The sequence below is a fragment of the Molothrus aeneus genome, chromosome 5 (genome assembly GCF_037042795.1).
Source record: "Molothrus aeneus isolate 106 chromosome 5, BPBGC_Maene_1.0, whole genome shotgun sequence".
Lineage (NCBI taxonomy): Eukaryota > Metazoa > Chordata > Aves > Passeriformes > Icteridae > Molothrus > Molothrus aeneus.
Window position 1 is genome coordinate 39,818,410 of NC_089650.1, and position 19,132 is coordinate 39,837,541.

General features: G+C 38.8%; 1 protein-coding gene across 1 annotated transcript in view; it reads right to left on the reverse strand.

Annotated features, from left to right (window-relative positions):
- Positions 1-17,126, reverse strand: part of ARID2 (AT-rich interaction domain 2) — a 91,440-nt gene extending 74,314 nt beyond the window's left edge. Inside the window, exons 1-3 of the mRNA XM_066550277.1 lie at positions 17,035-17,126; positions 16,781-16,874; positions 15,564-15,661 (exon numbers count right to left, since the gene is read on the reverse strand). Coding sequence (XP_066406374.1) covers positions 15,564-15,661; positions 16,781-16,874; positions 17,035-17,126 — 284 coding nt within the window. The remainder of the gene's footprint in view (positions 1-15,563; positions 15,662-16,780; positions 16,875-17,034) is intronic.
- Positions 17,127-19,132: the final 2,006 nt, after the last annotated feature.

Sequence of the window (19,132 nt, forward strand, 5' to 3'; positions counted from 1 at the left end):
CTGACTGCACTTAAAACCTCAATTACTGAAGAAAAGTTGGGTGCTACAGAGAATACCCCAAGAGGCAGCCAACAGCTGAGAAACAGTTTTAAAATTCTAAATCACTAATATAACACAAGAAAAAAGGGTGGAAGACCAACCACTTGCTCAGAAAGATGCCACTTGCTCAGTAACTTAAGTGTTACTGACAAAAAGCACACTTTTTATTTAGACAAAGGTGTAGAGGGAAAATCAGTCCTTCAGACACATGATCTACTTTCACAATTAGATCAACACTTAGTTCTCTCTCTTTAGTTTGTTTTTTTTATGATAGAGTCTGTTTATTTTTTGATTCCTCAATCAACATCCATTCTAACACCCAAACAAGAGAAAAACGCATGACAACTGAGATGTAAGATAAAAAAAGTACAACCACAATGTCAGTCACATCCAGCAAATAAGCACTGTTATTCATTGGCATGATCCTGCAGCAAACATACTTCCATGGGATCTGCTTCCTCTAAGGGAAGATGTTTTTACCTTGTACAGCATGAGCTGCATTATTGCCAAGCACTACAGCTGTGGTCTTTGAACTGATCAGCACTTAAAAGAAGACCATAAGAGCAAAATACTACACTTAAAGAGTAAAAGAATGAACAGAAACTCTGATATATTCTCTGACAAATTCTTTTTTAAAAAATACCATTTGAACTGCTTAAAAGAACCTCAACACACCAAAATAACCAACCAACAAAACAAATCCCAGAAACTTAAGGAACTTGGTCATAAATAAACAAATATAAACCATTACATAAATAATGCTTCAAATATCCTGCTAGATGGCTCTTGGAATTTAGCCATCTTCTTTTTTGGTATTTCAGTTCCCACAGTAAGTGAGATCTACCTATTAAGGATTTGAGCCTTGGCAGCATTTAATTGAAGAGTATTTGTTTTCAAATGCTTCTCTATTCCCTCTCTGACAAAATGTCCAAAGAGTACTAAGGATTATCCCCTTCCCTGTCCTGGGGTGACTGTATGGTCTGGTATTGTCTCAAACCAGGACATTCCCCCACTGATAGTACATTACAAAACTTCCTAACAATTCTACATTTTACATTTGATTCCTATTTTGAAACTTAACTGTTTTATATTTTATATTGCTCATAATAATCAACACAACTCTAGTGTAATTATTATTAACTCCCTGCTATTTGTACTCTTTTTACCAAATACCCTCATTCTACTAAAATAGTTTTCTTTGATTATGTGCCTTAATTACACAAGAATTTCTCATGGTCAAGGATGATGTTTATAAGCATAATTCATGCTCTTCTGCACTCACCCTACTCCATAAATCTACCCATCTCCCTACCTGCAATTTTGGCATCATTTTTCTTTGATGAACTCTACTATTTCACTTTCCTACTGTGCCAATCTTGTCTCCTTGATCACCAGCACACTCTCTCAATTATTATGATTTTGCATATAAAATCTATATACACACAACACCTGTGACTACAAAAGCCCTCCTATTCTAGGACTAGTCTCAACAAAGTGTTCCTACTCAGCTTTCTTGAAGTACCAGAGAAATAACAATCTCTGTCATCATCAGCTACCTCCATTTTAAAAGTCACTAAGATTCTCTGATCTTTCTCTCTCTTTAGTATCTCTATATATACTAGTATGATGCTTTCTGAAAATTTTACTAATTTAATCAATCTCATTAATTTAATCAATTTTCATTACACTAATGCCAAAGCCCTTATTTATCTCAATTTCTAAAAAAAAATCCAAGGAGACAACAAAACTGTTAAGTTCTTAAAGTTACTTAAGTGACAAGACTTGATCTCCTTCAGTAAAAACTAGTTTAAAAGGTGTGAAGAATATCTATTTGATTAATACATGTCTAAATATGTGGAGTTCTTTCCTCCATATTCTCTGTGTTGTTCTTCTTCCTTAGTCTGTAATGGGACTTCCCTGCACAAGAGTGGTGGCCTCCAGAAATTTTAAAGGCAGGCAAACAAGAAAACCCTTTCTTTACAGAAGATTAACCACAAGGCCATATAAATAACTTACAAAACTTAATTAAAAGTAAACAAATAACTAAACAACAGCAGTAACGAGCAATTCAAGACTACAATCTGCTAGCTTGTCTCTCTAGCAGCATTGGAACCCTGATGCAGGTCTCCATGAAAGTAGACCTCTACAATTAAAAACACACCAGTCCTCACCAGTACCACAACCCTAAAAGCAGAGCTTTTATCACTAGCCATAGCCATATCACTACTGGAGGCCTATGCCAGCAGCACAGCAGCCACTCAAGCGACAGCAGAACTGTCTGCTTGGAAAGGGATACCACAAGCTGCTATTTAAGATAACAGCAATAATTTCTGATGTACATAAGCAAGTAAGAATGATGACCTATGCTCTTTTTACCCTCCTCTATGCACTGAGGTAGGACAAGGGATAGAGAAAGGAGATTATGTACTCCTTTTAAACAATGTGTCACTTTTATTCGCTGGAAACATCAGTGTGGCTGACAACTCAAAACAGAGTGGCAATAAGCACTATTGTAAACACATATTTACATTATCTTTAGCAGAAAAAATAGCAATTAATAGTGAACCAATCCAATCCCGAAGAAATTCATAGCAGAATCAAAATCTATGCAGCTGGATGATAGTATCTGTCTAATATAGTAGAAATAGCAGAGTTGCATGTAGTTTGTCTACATCTTTGACTAATTCAGCTGCTCTCTACTCACAATTGTTTTGATCAGAGCAACCTACATTCCATAACTTGGAGTAGTTTTAATCAACAGCCATTTGATATATTTTGCTTAGAGAAAGTTGAGTTTGAAAGCTGTCTTTTCCAAATTATGTAAATCTAAGGTCTAGGACAGGAAACAATTTTGTATCACATATGATCAGGAAATGCCATAAAGAAATAGTACTTTGCACCTACTTCCACCTGTGAGATCCAAACTGGGTCTCTAAACCTTTGTGCTGGTAGGTATAAAAATATTTTTAGAGTTTTGGAATGTTTCCTCCATTGAATCTTTTTCTTTTGTTGAAAATTCACTCTTAACATATACACAGCATTAGAAGTGGGACAGGAAACCTATGCAATCTATCCCAAACTTAAGCTGACCTCTAGATTTGTATATGCTCTCTCTATATACATATGCAATAAAATGTATTCGCTTCTTATATAATCAATATACAAAATGAAGTATACACAGACATTACTAATTTTCTCAAAGCGACAACAGCATTTGAAGAAATTCACCCTGTTCCACAATGGTAACTTTCTTAGCTTTTTTAAGTGAAGCAATGCCCATGAAAAACTATTTTCCAAGATGAGACCTTTCTCCCTGCAAGCTATTTAAGGAACAGATAAAATCCTTTATTTGATTATATGCAATTTTATGCCTTTATGGTATTTTAATACAAGGACAGAAGTAAGTGTAATTGTGCTAATGGTAGATTTTTTTTAAACCAAAATGAAAAAGGTAAATTCAGTGGTAATGAAAAAATATAAACTAACAGAAGAGAAATAAATTCTGCACGTGCAGCCCTGGTAATGTAAGCGAAGAGGCAGAAGAACCACTCTAAGGTTTATACCAGTTAATCAGAACCTCACTGGAGGAAAGCAGATGGTGCAACTCAGTACTTTACAAATGACAGTCTTTGCTCAGCAGCAACCTAGCATCTGGGAAACAAGTCAATTAATATCCAGTGAACAATGTAAATGAGGGAGTTGGCTATTAAAGAGTAATACCAGCATTTCATTACATAACCCCCCCTTTTTCCTTCTACAGTGTCTACCTCATCTGCCCTTCCAAACAGCATTCTCTCCAAAATTCCCATTCCTGTCTTTTGACCCAGTGCATGAATGCACCCACCTCACTCAACACTTGTATTTCTTCTGTCTGCCATTCAACCACCTATGCACAAAAGGTGTCCTCTCCTGCTCTCATTAAAATACCTTCAAACAGCTTGTCTTTCCTCTCTCTTGAGAAGCAGCAGTGTTTTATCTGGCCCAGCTGGCGGCAGAGTTGGCATGTGCCTCCAGCTGGGTTCCTGACTATTCAGAGTACAAGTGTCTCCTAGCAGGCCAGTACCTGTGCACCTTACATCCTCCAAGCTACACATCTGCATCAGCTGGCTGCCTGCTCAGGAGAGGTGTGTCTTTGCAACGGGCAGCTGCTAAGTCAAGAAATACATGAAGTCTCTGAAGCCACAAACCATAGCACACACATAACATCTGAGCCAAAAAAAGCCTTGAGGAAAAAGACAAGAGGGTCACTTCCCCCTAGTGGCTTTTTACAGTAGAATCTTGTATTAGGAACCTTTGAAAGACTCATCCAGTAAGGCAATCAGGTCCACAATCCCACATATTTATAATGTTACTGTATGTTATAAGATACGTGAACAATGATATTTATCTCGTGTCCATTACACTTTAACCTTCCACCATTATTTCCACAATATAAAAAAATGTTTTAGTCATATTTATTTTGATACTGTGGATACTGGAAATCAGCAATACTAGGGATTGCACTATACCAGTGAAAACAACACAAAACACAAATAAGTAAACTCTTGGTAAATTTCTGAAAACAGGAAATAATGGAAATAGCTTTTTGTTTTTCTTGCTTAAGGTATGCAGCTCACTTTCCCCACCAAGGAAAACAAGCTTCTCTTAGTTTACACATATAAAGAACAAAACCTGTAACTTTCATAAACCCTTTAAAATGGTAACAACTGCCGTAGTTGCAACTTTTGCTTAGATGGAAAGACCTCCTGAAAACAACTAATAAACAGTCTTTACACCAATTTCAGTATCCTAAGTCTTGAACGTATCTTTATTGACTTCACTGGTTTACTTTCCAGTGCTTGCTAAGGCAGCACATTCTGGGTTAATACACATGGTCCAGCCAAACCCCAAAGAGGCATGAATTCTACCTAAGCAAATCTAGATGCAATTCAACATCACCATAAAACTAGCAAAATATTTTTGCTTTCTAACAGGCACATGAATTTATGGCACACAAATAGCCATACAGAAAAGTATCAGTATGCCTAGGAAAGCTGGGTGTTTGTTTGGCATTATGTGCAGAACAGTATGTAATTTTTAAGTCCCCTTTGGCTTTGATCTTAAGAAGCACTCTCTTCTACAGCTGGACTAATCCTACTTACAAGACAATTAAACTGCTTATTAGGAGAATGAAAACTACTAGAGAAAAATGAGAATTGTATACTGGCAATATAAAAATCTAAGTAGAAAAAGCCATTGTATTTATCTACCACAAAACCTACCTTTCTAGGAGCTACGTTTCAGTAACAACAGCATATTGACTACGGGACATATTAATGAAACAACACTAAATATTATTAAATCATTGGCACCAAGTATTGTATTTTGATTTTCTAATCTTTTACCTTTTTACTGTGACACCATATGCTTTGACTAACGTAACACCTTTCTAATTAATAACTTCATGTTACATAAACAGAGAAGGACATGGCATTAAACAGGGTAAAAAGTTCAGCAAAGTTGGAAAAAAATACAATAATCTGAAGCATTTTTTGGGAAAAAAAATCCAAAAACCCCACTTACTAGAAGTGTTCCAAACTGTATGGCAGTTAGGGCCCTGTATATTCTTCAAATCCGACTAAACACAGTATTTCACTACAGGGGTCAGCCTTTGCACAGACCTCTGCTCAGAAACAGTATTTCCACTTTAAAAATAAATAAATTAAAAATTGAATTTCTATGCCTTAGAATTACAAAAATGACCTTGGAAGAACAAGCGAAATGTCCCCAATGCTGCAATGCCTGACTAGGTCCCACAGAGTACCTGAAAACACATTTTTTAGGTGTGTGAAATACCCTTTATACATTCATCTGGATCCTGTGAATGCAGCATGCCCACAGCTGCAGAATTTGTTTTTCAGGTACCACAGAATCTATTAGTGTTTTGCTGTAAAATTCAGTATTTTACTGTTGCTAGGCACCTGACATTTAGTGCTTTGTCCTCTTGCCCTTTTACTTGCATACATCCTTTTTTTCCTTCAATTTTCTTACAATTAGAAATTCATTTGATTACAGTAAATATCCCATGTGGAGTCAATGGGTACAGACATCAAGGGGACAAGGAACAGAGAATGAATTATGGCCTGTAGTCAAAAGATTGAGAAGATGATGATTAGAAGAAATGAGAGACAGAAAGACAGAGCTACATGACCCACATGGGTAACACCATGGAAGGCAAGAGAGTGGAGAACTGATGCCCAGAAAGCAAACTCAAAACCCCTTTAGAAATAACTAATATTAAGATTAATCAATTACTACATTGAATGATGAGTCAAAATGATGTGTACATTGATACAACAAATTAATACTGCCATGAAATTAATTCCCATTTCTCACAGAGAGCACAAGGCTCTACTGTAAAGAATATTCTCTAGAAACACAGTTACAGTTGCACATTCATACTTATATGAGGCAATTCCTGATTTTTTTTCAGGTATTTACTGTATAACTGTAGCATTATATGAACATGTACTGTTAGAAATTTTAATTTTCCTGGGGTTTCACAGATGGTATTAGGGTGTGAAAAGCAGCCAAGAAACAGCTCCAAAATCTACAACATTTCAAAGCTATACTATCACCCCAAAATTACAGAGGACATCTGTGAACTCTGTAACTGTTTACCTGGCCAGTGCCTGGATTCTACATCATTTCATGGAGATCACTAGAAAATGGACACTCCTGACCAAAATAATCAGGTAAGGAAGAACTATTCCTAATAGTATTTCCACAAGTTTTCTTCTAATATATAGATTTGAAGAGCAAACAAACTCATACACATAGTTCTGCACCTATCCTACGCCATAATAATTATAATATACTCAAAGATTTACCTCCAGAGTAAACTATTTTCATTTAGCTTAATTGAGCCCCTGGGATGTACCCCGAATGGAAAGTTCCCCCAGTACATTATGTTCCAGTAATACAGGTTGTTATTGCACTTCAAAGAAATTGACCAGAGCTACTCAAAGTTAGTCACAGGATTTGGTGATCTACGGACCTGAGAATCCCTGCCCGTGGTTTATTACGGAAGCATGGCAACCTCTGCACTGGGAGGCAGAGGCCAACCAGCAGACCTCACAGCACGTAACAGTGAAGAAACATGCAGCCATAAGTGTGGGCCATCTAAACCTCAGCAGCCATGTCAAAAGTCCACCAAACTCTGAGAGAAAAGCTCTCTGAAACAGAGTGACTCTCTTACAAGATTTTTATGTATCTTAAGCAGATATGGATTGATAAGTAACACTGTAAATTATTCTGAGAGACTAATAATCTCAACTGTTGCTCCTCCCACACCAATAGAAAATAGTACGAAGACAGTTCACTCTTACAGACAAACATGCTCCAGTGTATCATTCAACAAAACTACACTCTATTATAACCCTATTATGTGTGATCTCTCTTGCAACATAGCTGCCTTGCTACAATTTATCTGGAGTTAAAATAAATGCATGCACATTCAGTTTAAAGATAGGAAAACAGTAAGTGGAGTACTCAGCTTCACTACCTTACTGCTAAAAATGTAATTCAGGTCTGGTTAAGACTTGAACTTGTTGCTCCAAGGAGACTGTATTTGAGATGTGATACCTAGCTCACTAATCTAGTACTTCAGGCAAAGCCTAAGCTCACTATTCTGGGGACCATCTTGCTGTTTTATTATCCTCCCTCAAGATAAGCTTCTTTCTTTCAACCGCTTCAATATTTCTCTGCTTAGGTATCCCAAGTTTATTTATTCCCTAAGGAATAAAGATTGTTCTTCCTCTCATCTGTGCTGTATTTTCTGCTTCTCAACACTGTAGAGGGCAAATAACCTTATGAATAGTTTTACTTTCCTCATATATTCCTAATTTATATTCATTTTCAAATATTTAAGATATGAGATAGAAGCATGAAAAGACACAAACCTGCATTAAAGAGCTTAAAGTCTCACACTTCTCTTTGAGATAGGTAAACAAACATCAGTATAGCCATTTTCTAAATATGAATAAAAATATTGTAAATGATTTAACTAAGGCCACAGAATCAATATGTATCAGACTGGTAACCAGAAACAAGATCACGTGATGGGATCTCTGGCCTATACCCAATCTCCTCTGTGAACTGCGCTGACCTGTAATAATGTGGACTGATACTACCAGTAACTTCAAGCAGTCCCATTTAAGCTGTAATACACCAATACAACACTCAGAACAAGCATTTTAAAACAAAACACAGCAAAACAAAACACAAACAGCTCATTCTCATGATCTTACATATTTAGTTCTCAGTTCTCCAATTCACAGAACATAACATTAGCGCTGTTTGAAAAATAAAACAGGATTTCTCAGCTACTGATTAAAGAGGAATTTTAAAAGACAGTAACAGTAGCCCCTTTTTATGGATAGTTTAACTAAGGATCAAAATGAAGAAATTTTCCTGTCAGAATTGGATTCTATAAAACAATTATTAACAGGATTAAAACTATATTCTATAAAAACAATTATTAAAAATTAAAACTGGATTATTATAAAAATAATTGGCTTTAATGTATTTGGGTTTCATCTTATTTGACATACACTCTCAAAGTAAAAATCTGAACCTCTGTGTGCCTCTGGTACCTCATCTGTAAAAACTAACAAATCGTATTTCTCTATTTCACTACTGGGGAAAGGGTTAAGAAAGAAAATAAAAAAAAGAGTATGAAAGTCTTATCTATTGAGATTTAACTGCAAATAAGCAAGGTAATTAAAGGCTGCTAGCTCCAGAATAAAATTAAACAAACAAAAAAACAACCAAAACCAAACCAAACAACTTCTCTTAGCCCAGGCTTATTCCATTTAACAAGGAAAGAAGTAATACCCTTGCATTCCATATGCATTCTTGATCATATTGTAATTAGCTTAGCATTCATTCAAACCTAAGACATTACAACAGATACTAATAATTTTAAGGCATAAATTCATTTAAATTCTGTTTTGGTTTAAGAATAGAAAATGGTCTTAAATAATTAAGTTTCCACTAATTCTTAGAAGATTAAGTAGGTGCTTGAAGTCACCACATTTACTACAGTGTTGCCAGAAACTTGCTCTTTGTAGATTATTAGTTCTGATATCTGCCCATATAAGCTTTCAAGTTAAACAATCAGAATTCTGAATTAAAACTGAAGAACAACATTCACCCCTCCCCAAATAAACTAATGAACTTCAGCATAACAGCAGCAACTTAGGTAGTTTCTACAAAAAGCCTGCAGAAAACATTCAGGAAAATATGTTAATGTTCATCGCACTAACTTTTCACTACATCTTCCAGCAGTAAAAAGAAGTTTACCCTCTGAAGAAAAAGCTGAGAAACTTTGATAGAGGCCAAACTCATCTGCACAGTAAACTGGTATCACGATGTCATTCTAATGAAGAGCAATTTTAAGGTAGCTATGTCCCCTTTCACTTGCTGCTTGCTCCCTTCAGATGAGTCCTAATGCAAATGTTGTATTGTAAAACTTCTGTTTTCCTTTGAGCAAACTCCCAGAACCTTGACAAGACCACATCCATCCAAATAAGTAACTTCTATTGAGAGACATTCTGAGATTTTAACAACCAACATATTTAATTTCCCTAAATAAGCTTTATTTCATCAGCAGTAACTAGTCTTGATTGTATGTTGGCTATATGATTCAGTACAACTAAAACAAAATTCCCCCTTCAACTATGTAAAATATTCACTTCAGACTTTAAAAGAAAGGCCTTAGACACCTGACTGAAACATGCATTACAATTTTTGTTTTGAGGAAGGAAATGCAAATTTTAAGAAGAAATCATAAAAATGTCATCCATGTATTTGTTTCCTGTCTTGCCAGTGACTGCAGGATTTGGGACAAAATTAAGTGCAAAAGATTCCACAAGATCTAGTCCATAGGTATGCAAGATGAAAGCCTTCATTATGGCATTATTCAAGGATGGACAAAACCTGTAAGGTCAGCTGGTCTCTATGCCATTCCTGGCTCATTACCTGTTGCACATGTATTGGTGTCCTGGCCAGGCTAGTGCCTGGTATGGGGGTTCCCCTGTGCTCTGCCTGACATACTATTCATACCAGAAGGTATTCAGGTATATCTTGGGGGGTTTTGTGCTGCTGACTGCTCTGAATTTTCTCCTTCAGTTTTATCTCAGCTTACACATTAAAACAACCTCTTCTTTTATTTAAAATTACCTCCCTTTTAACTGTTTAGACCCTTCAAAATGCTTGGAAGATATAATTTCCCCTTCTCACACAAACTGTTAACTGAGCCAAGCAAAACATATTTATCTTTTTTTTTAATAATCAATTAGTCCTTTCAGCTTTCTTAACATTTTGCTGCTCTTCTCTGAGTTTCTTCTAAGCTACCCCACCTGTTGCAAAAGCTCTGAAGTAAAAAAGTACTCTAAACACAGTCCCATAATCTTGTACAAAAATCCATCTCCCATTTGTCTAATGTTTGCTCAATGCCACGGTGGATGCAACCTAAACTTGTTCTAAATTTTACAAAGTCTATATATCATATTTCAAATTGGGGGCTGTCCTTCCTGTCAGAAGCATGCACAAATCCCTTTCATATGAAAGGGAGTTGGGTTCACACAACTGACAGGATTATCAGGCCCATGGTATCACTCCTATCCCTTTTTCAGCAATACTGCTTTCCGGGTTACTCCCTCACAATGAATACCTGTTTTGGATTACGAGCCCTCAATTGTTTTAGATTGCATTTTTCAAACTAAATCTCGAATGTACTTTCCAACATTGTTCCTAATTTCTTTAGATTACCTTTTCTTTTCTGCCCTGTCTTGTGCATAACTCTTCTATCATTGCCTGCTAATGCTGCAAGTGTAGTATTCAACCTCTCAAAGTTAAGCAAAGCAGACACTAAATATACCTAAAATGGCTAAACTTGTATTACTACGTGCATATGTAAGCACTGATGATACTCTTTTAGCACCTAAAACTGCTGTGACTCACCACATCTATTCTTTATACTTCGTTCTATTTTTGTTTATGGTCCTTCATCCAATTTTTCATTAAGATGACTATCCATATACATAAATAATTTCCTAACAAGAGATTTTTGAGATGCCTTTGAATTTCAGAAAATATTTAAAATTTTACTCTAGCTACAACTCTCTATTCATTTACTGGGGCCTTGAATCTGCAATCAGATCTGGCAAACAAGCCAATCCTGTACTTCTCCATACTCACTGAACTGTGTGCAGATGCTGTTGCAGTATCAGATCCTAATTTTAAACACTAAGCAGGAATAACAAAAACCTCTCCTAAAGTAATTTTTGCTTAGAAAATTCCAGGCTTCTTATTATTCTTTTTCTGATTTTTCTGCCATTATACTACTAAGAATCCCTCTTATCTAGTTCTTAAGCTCATGCTTTTTTTTTCTTTCCCCCTTTATTTTATTTTTTAAAAAATCAGTACTACTGTTTAATTTCTTAGAGGCATCCTGAAGATCAAATGATTTATAAATATCTTCAGATCTTTCAAGAACCCCCTCTATTTGTCATCAATAACTACTTCATATGGTTCTGATTGCAAATGCTCACTGTTTTTTCATCCTACTATATATGGAATTTCAGGAAATTCAGCATAATGGCTTGGCTTAATAACAACTTTATGCAACTTCTCATTTATGAACTGACCACTTTCCTCTCTATTTGACTTCTCCTTACTTCCCCAATATTTACAACAGCAAATTTTTATTCACCTTAAACTATTATTAGCTAATTACTACTGCCTTTGCCCAAAGCATACAATATGCATGTACTGTCCACCTTTCAGGAATTCTCCACAGAACTAAGACAAATTTATTTTACCTTACAACTAGTCCTTTCATACCATTTATCTTAATGTAGATAAATAACTTTGAAAAGCAACTGATTTTCAGTTCAGTTAGGCATACTTCATTCACACATTTAAACTTACAAGGTCTCTCACTCCCCCAAAATAGATGAAGATCCACAACAGAAATAAATGTATCACTTGCACTCACACGAAAACCAACAGAACCTTATACCAACCATGAGGTCACATCAGCCCAATTCTTTGTAGGACTGTAATGTAATCTACTAATAAGATAAAAAACAGGCTATATTCCATGCTAGCTTTCTTTTTACTGACTGGGTGTTTACCAACAACAGCATAAATGTATGTCCACATTACTGATATTTACATGTATTACCCCACACTAAAATATTTTCATTAACATTATGAAATAATTTTTCAAGAAGCATTTAGAAAATGCTTTACTAATTGACCTCAACTGAAATGAAACATCCAATTTGCACTACATCCAAGGGAATTACACTCTGTGTTTCTGTAAAGTCTTACAGAACTACATTAACAAGTACAGTCTATCAATGGTTATCGGCACTGTGGCTTTTGACTGCTCACTAAGAACCACAGTGCATAAATTACTTCACCTGTCAGACAGCTCAAAGCAACAGAGGCACTAAGTTTGAATGGTTCAGACTTTCCCTATTATACATTACTTTTTCCAGTGAGAGAAAAGGGAGAGGGCAGTGCAAGGGAGAAGGGGTCGATAAATAGGTTATCATGTATTCAACTATTGCCTATCATAAAACCCATTGGAATTGTATCACAAGTTTAAACAATTCACTTCTTTAATGAAGCCTAACATAGTTTCCCAAAGACACACAGCAAAATTCCAGGACAGTCAAGTGAAAAAGTTATTTGAACAAAAATACAAACTTTAAGAACTGCCTCAATAAATACCATAACCCAATGATTGTTTTGCAAAACATTCAGTTTGATCAAGCCAACAGGACTACTGACCTCACACAAATAAATCAATTTTTAAATTTGTTTAGATAGTAACTTTAAGTAAAAATAGCAGCATTATTAGTGGCAACACAGTAAAATGAGCAAGTGGTCCATGCAGCTTGAGATTTTATCTCAGTCAAGACACTATGCCAGATGTTCCATAGAAAGAAGCAACTTTCAGCACAAACCATCCCAAATCCCAATCTGCAAACATATTCCTGTAGGTGAACGCCACTAAATCCCTCTGAATTCAACAGCATCTCCATCTGCCAAGCAGATCCCTCACTTTACAGTACACATGACATACGATTGGATAAAAATTGAAATACAAGTTGATAGGCCTCAATTTGTCTGGCTTTGCTTGGAAAGTCATTAGAGTAGCGAGGCCAAGACTACAGTCATACTTGAGGTTCACAAGACACTTTTTGCTTTCCAAGGGTAATTGCTCAGCAGTTCATTCAAATCTAGCCTTGTAAGAAACCCCAGATTATGTTCTTCAACACAGACAAGCTAGACCCTTTTAACCAATTTATCATTAGAGCATTCATTCTTTCCCTAGAACTAAATGCTGCTGCCCCCCTTACACCTTCTAGGTTATAGCTAAACAGACATCAACCTAAGAGAGAGACGTGTACATACAGTCTTACAACTGCACATGGAAGAAGGTGAACTCAGCTGGGAAACAGTTCCCATCCAACTCGGACCATGTGACAAGCAACAGTGAGTAAAGCAGCAATTCAGAAGAAACAAAACCAAACAAAAACCAAAATGATCACTAAAAATCAGTCCACCCCAAAACCAACAACCTTGATAGCTTATTTCAGAATGGCTTAATCACAGAGTTTATGATAAAAATATTTTTAAAGATTCTTCATCTTAACCATTTATCAACTTTTTTCCTAAATTCAAAATAAACAAAAACCCTTTAAATTATTTGCATGTAATCAGTTATATATGTATTCAACAACTGTATTTTAAATAATGTCAATACCAGTATGCCAATAATAAAAATAACATTTTTGTATGTCTGATTCTAATTTAAAAAGTAATATCTTATTAAAAATTAATAGTCATTAGAAGGCTAAATTAACATTGTGTTAACTGTCACAGCATATAATGGCTCTCAAAATACACATGAAAACAGAAATGACATACAATCTTCTACTGCAAAAAGTTAGGCCACTGAAACACTTCAAAATATGGAAACAGAAATAAAAGGTAAAAAAAAAGAAAACTATCATTTTGCTAATTATATGTAAAATCTAGTCAACTAACAAATTACATGGTCCAAGAGAAAAACTCAAGAAGCAAAAAACCTTTGTATGATGTGACAAATCTTCAGCAACACTATTTCAGTACTATGTAGGAGAGGAGGGGTAAAAAAAAAGAAAAGAGGGAAGGATATCCTAAAGCAAGCTTCCCACTTGATTTCTAGGCCTGCCACCAACCTTAAACTCTACTAGAGCTATTAACAATGGTAGTTTCTTTTCTTAACCTGAATCCTAAAGCAATCGTATGCCACCACCAAAAAAAAACCCCAAAATTTCAGTAACTACAAATATCTGGCTAAGGTTTTCCAGACATCACTGAAACTCAGTAACTGCTCCACTGTGCTATGAACTCTACAGCTTCAAGCTGGAAGTCAATCTAGGACAACCAATAGAAAGTGCACCTGTACAATTACTGCATTTCCTAATTCCGAAGGCCAAAACTAGAAACAGATAAAGCTTGTGTGTACTCAGCTCACCAAAACAGAAATTCAAAATCACATACTTATTTTGTACATACTGCACATCTATATTATCATTAACTGCAATGAAAAAATATTGTATTTATAATTCAGAAACAGAAAATTATATTCCTTAACCAACATACATTTAACTTCATTCTAAATGAAATATAAGTATCCATATATATAGTATCTAAAACAACTATACACACAATCATTTAAAAATCTTTTCTACAAAAAAATAATCACCCAAACTTAATAAAAATTAATTTTTAAAAAGTAATCTAGTAAATTAATAATACCATGCATAGTAATTTAAAACATTCAATATGAGCTCCATGCAACAATGAAAAATAACCTGTATCATATCAAAAATAATCTGCATCATTTCCAAGAAATGCAACCTTATTTTTAAAACCTGCAGAAATTTACTGTTTTACAAGTAATAAAATAATTATTTAGCTCTTTGTATTCTAAAATAGAAGAGAATGATATATGCTGCTAGTAATTGAGAACAATATAATTTGTGCAACACTCCTGCAGATGCATTTTTATTCGACATCTGACCCCACTAAGCAGTAAACAAATTTACATATATCAACACATTTCAGTGCTCCAAATATTAATCTAAGTTTCTAGAACTACAATAATGTGATCTCTTAGTAACAGTCCTTTAGTACCGTCATTCTAAAACAATCAAAAAAAATGGCCTCTGACATATATTGTTTGTGTACTTGGGATCCCTTCAAAGTTTAAGGCTTGCAGATGTAAAATAAAAAAACTACAAAACAGAATCACCTTTAACTGATCACTGCACCAGACAAGAAAGGAATTACAAGGGTTTTTTTCTGCTTTATTTTATAGCATTTTAAAAGAGTAGGGATATTTTTATTATTGCACACACTGAAAACTAAATATAACCCCGCACTCAAAAATACTACTGCAACAGCTTGATAGCACTCACCGCAAGTAATACTGTTTTAAAGCGAAGGCAGCGTTAGAACAACTTCTGGGAAAGTTAAACTCTTCTACTATTTCTCCCCACTGATTCTTCTCTGATACCTGTCAAAAACAACACACAAGCCGAGATACACAACGTACACGTAAACATGTTGCTGACAGCGAACATCACAAAAAAAAAACAGGCTGCCATGAAGCAAATAGATAAATATATAAAAAGAAACAAACATGAATGTATATGGGATTTAGGACTATATATTTTACTGACAGTTGCTAGTAGTCCCCTTTCGAGAATAATCCCGCTTCTCAGGGTTCTTTTACTGCATTTATTTTTTAACATACACATTATTTTTTTCGGGGGGAACGGCCGGGAGTGGTGGTATTGTTTTGGGGTTTGTTTGTTTTTGTTTTTACTGCCTGGACAATAACCAATCGGGAGTCCCTCTGTCGCCCCCTTTTAAATCCTAACGCGGTCCGTTAAAAACCCAAAGAAGTTTAAAATAATGCAGGGAAGTGCTGGCGGGGGGCGCCCCCTGGGCTGCGGGGCGCGGGGGCGCCGGCCCGGGGGGTCCCCCCAACACAGATCCATAGACACAGACAGGCCTTTCTTTTGAGGCCTACATTTCTGTCCCCAGCCTTGAAGCCTAAAGATGGCTATTTGATTACACACCGTCTTGGGTGCCCCTTTTGTTATTTTTCCCAGGGAAGGGCTCGGAGGGCAGCGCCCGGCCCCCCCCGGCTGCGAGGATCGTTCCCTAGCCCATGCTCCGTGCCGATTATCGATGTTAAACATGCCCGCTAATTTTGAGTTGCACTAAAACTGCACTCAGACTCTTTCCTCTGTCTCTCCCTCTGCAAGAGAGACGCACAGAGCTGCCACCACAGCCGAAAGAAGCCTGGTCTCGCCGCCCAGCAGCTCCCTGCTCCCCCCTCGCCTTCCCGCGAGAGGGGGGCATGGGCGAGGGGGTCCGGCGGAGGCGGAGGAGGCAGGAGTGGGGTGCGCGCCGTACCCCCGGGTCCCCCTCCATCGCTCCGCCGACAAGGCCGAGCCACCAACCTGCCTATCTGCTCGCTTCCTCCTTCCACCCCCCACCTTCTCTAACCGGCTTTAAATAGGACGGTTCCCGGCCACCTCAGCTCCCCCCGCCACCCCCGGGGGTCAGAGGAGACTTTTGGGAAGAGGTTAGTGGGAGGGAAACCCAAATTAAAACTTCCACTCACCTTCCCAAATCCGCCTAAAGTGGTGACTCTGGTATAGAGAGCGTGAAGATCCAGCTCCTTCCCACCCACCACGGGGATCTTCTTAAAAGGAGACCTGCCAAAGGAGATACACACAAAACACCACAACTTGTCAGCTCTGCCCCCTTTTCTCCCCTCGCTGGGGCTGCCGTGTCCTTCAGGGAAGGGGCTGGAAGTTGGATCTGGTCGATTTAAAAGCCTCCCCCCCTCCCGTTCCATCTCCCCATTTTCCTCACCCTCTGCTGTGGTGAAACTGCCGCAGCTCGTCCAGGAAAGCGAGTCCCTTTCTCCGCTGGTCTGCGTGGTTTTTACCCGTCGAATTTGCCATTTTTGTAATAAAAAAGGTTCTCGTAAAAAAAAAAATCCAATTAAAAAAAAAAAAAACGGCCGACAACAACAACAACAATCCCCGGCTCCTCCTTGTCTTTAAGAGACCCAGGTGCCCGTGCTCGGCCGGGGATCAGCCATGGAGAGGGGCTTGTTTAAAAAAAAGTTTAAAAGGAATAAGGGAGCCCCGAGAGTGTGGTAATTGCGAGTCCTGTCCCCACACAACACACGGGCGAAGAGGCAGGGAGGGAGAGGGGCACCTCTCAGTAATTCCTCCTCCCGCGGCTGCTGCCTCTCTCAGCACCACAAACCCAGCCGATCCAGCCTGCACATGAGACTCAACATGGTGCTGCTGGATCACACAATGAATTGGGTTACTGTTGTGGTGGGGCGGGGGGGGAGCCGGAGTGAGGTATTGACAGTGTGTGTGTGTTACAGCCGCGGCTCCATGCGATCTCCCTCCCTCGCTCGCTCGCTCCCTCGCTCGCTCTCTTACACACACACACTGTACAGCTACGGCGGCGGCGGCGGTGGCGGCGGCAGCGGGATTCACTTCTCTTCTCGCTCAGACAAAAAGATCTGAGGCCGCCGTGCTTCTGCCTGGACGAGAGCGCGACACAGCGGGCCCCGGAGGCCGGTTCCGGTACTGCAGGAGGCAGCTCCAAAGGCAAAAGCCAGCACAGCCCCAGCAAGCAGTTCCTGGCGGGGAACAATAGGCTCCTCTCGCCGCTAAGGGCTCATCTGCAATGTGCCGCAAACTTCACACAAAGCCGGGCGGAAAGAGGCGAGGGAGAGGGAGAAGAGGGAGGAAAAAAACGGCTACTACCGGCTGTTCCGGGGCGCGGGGCCGGTGCGGGGCCCTCCCGTGCCAGGCTCGCGCCGACCGGCCTCTCTCCGCTGGCTGCCGGCGGGGGGGGGGGGGTGGGGGGGGGCGGGGGGGCGGGAAAGGTGGATTTGGAAAGCGGGGACGAATTTTTTAATTGGACTAAACCCAACGCCCTGAGTACAAGGGGAGAGAAAACAACAACCGAAGGGGGCACTGGTGGGATGTGGACTTTCGGAAAACTTTCCGAGTCCCCCGGGCCGAGGTGTTTCCAAGGGCAGGAAGTCGCCCCGGATGGCACGGCGGGGGCGGGGGGGGGGCAGCAGGAACCCCTGATTTCGAGGCATGAGGGCTCTAAAACTCCCCAAAGGAGAATGCCGAGTGCTCCCCCGAGTAGGAGGTGCCCTGGAGAGGTTTGTCAGTAGGAGCCTAGGCTCAGGGTCACTCCATGAATATTTCTTATTCCTTCTTTCTCTTGAGATACTACAGCCTGTAATCTAAGTGCCGCAAGACTGCTGTACACAATCTAAGCCGCTCATATCTTTCTGTACATTGACAAATGGAACACGCAGCACAAAATTAATGGAGGAGGAAGGTCTTGGCCCTCACCCCGGATGGGCAGCAGCCCCCACTGGCACTACAAGCTGCTAGCCCTCTGCCTGTGGTGTGCGCAGTGTTTGTAAACACTCCCCTCCAGACGTGTTTTCCACTTGGGAAACCAGGAGAAGACCTGCATGCCGACCACGGTGGAGCTTGGTGCCACTTGGGGTAAACAGGAGCAAGAAAGGGTCCATGGGGTGAAGTGTGCCTTCCATCAAACCTTTGCTCCTCAGGTAAAGCAAGCAGTGCCCAGGTGGGCATTTGTCCTTCCCTGGCATGCAAACAGCTGCAGGTGAGTGCTTGCTCCAGTTTAAGAGACTCTGAAGGAATATTTGCCCCTCGCAACCTCTACACTGAAATCCAAAGCTAGAGCGGGCCTACATGGTTGGGGGTTTTTAAAGCAGAACTCAATGAAGTCAATAAGGAGCTGTGTTTTAGAATCAATGGCATATGATGGCCTCCAGTGAGCACTTAAAGAAGGAAATCTGCAATTCCTCTCTACTCCATGTACTAACTTCAGAAAACAATATTTTTTCAAATAGTTTTTTCCTTTTGACTTGTTTGTTGTATCAGCTTGAATATAG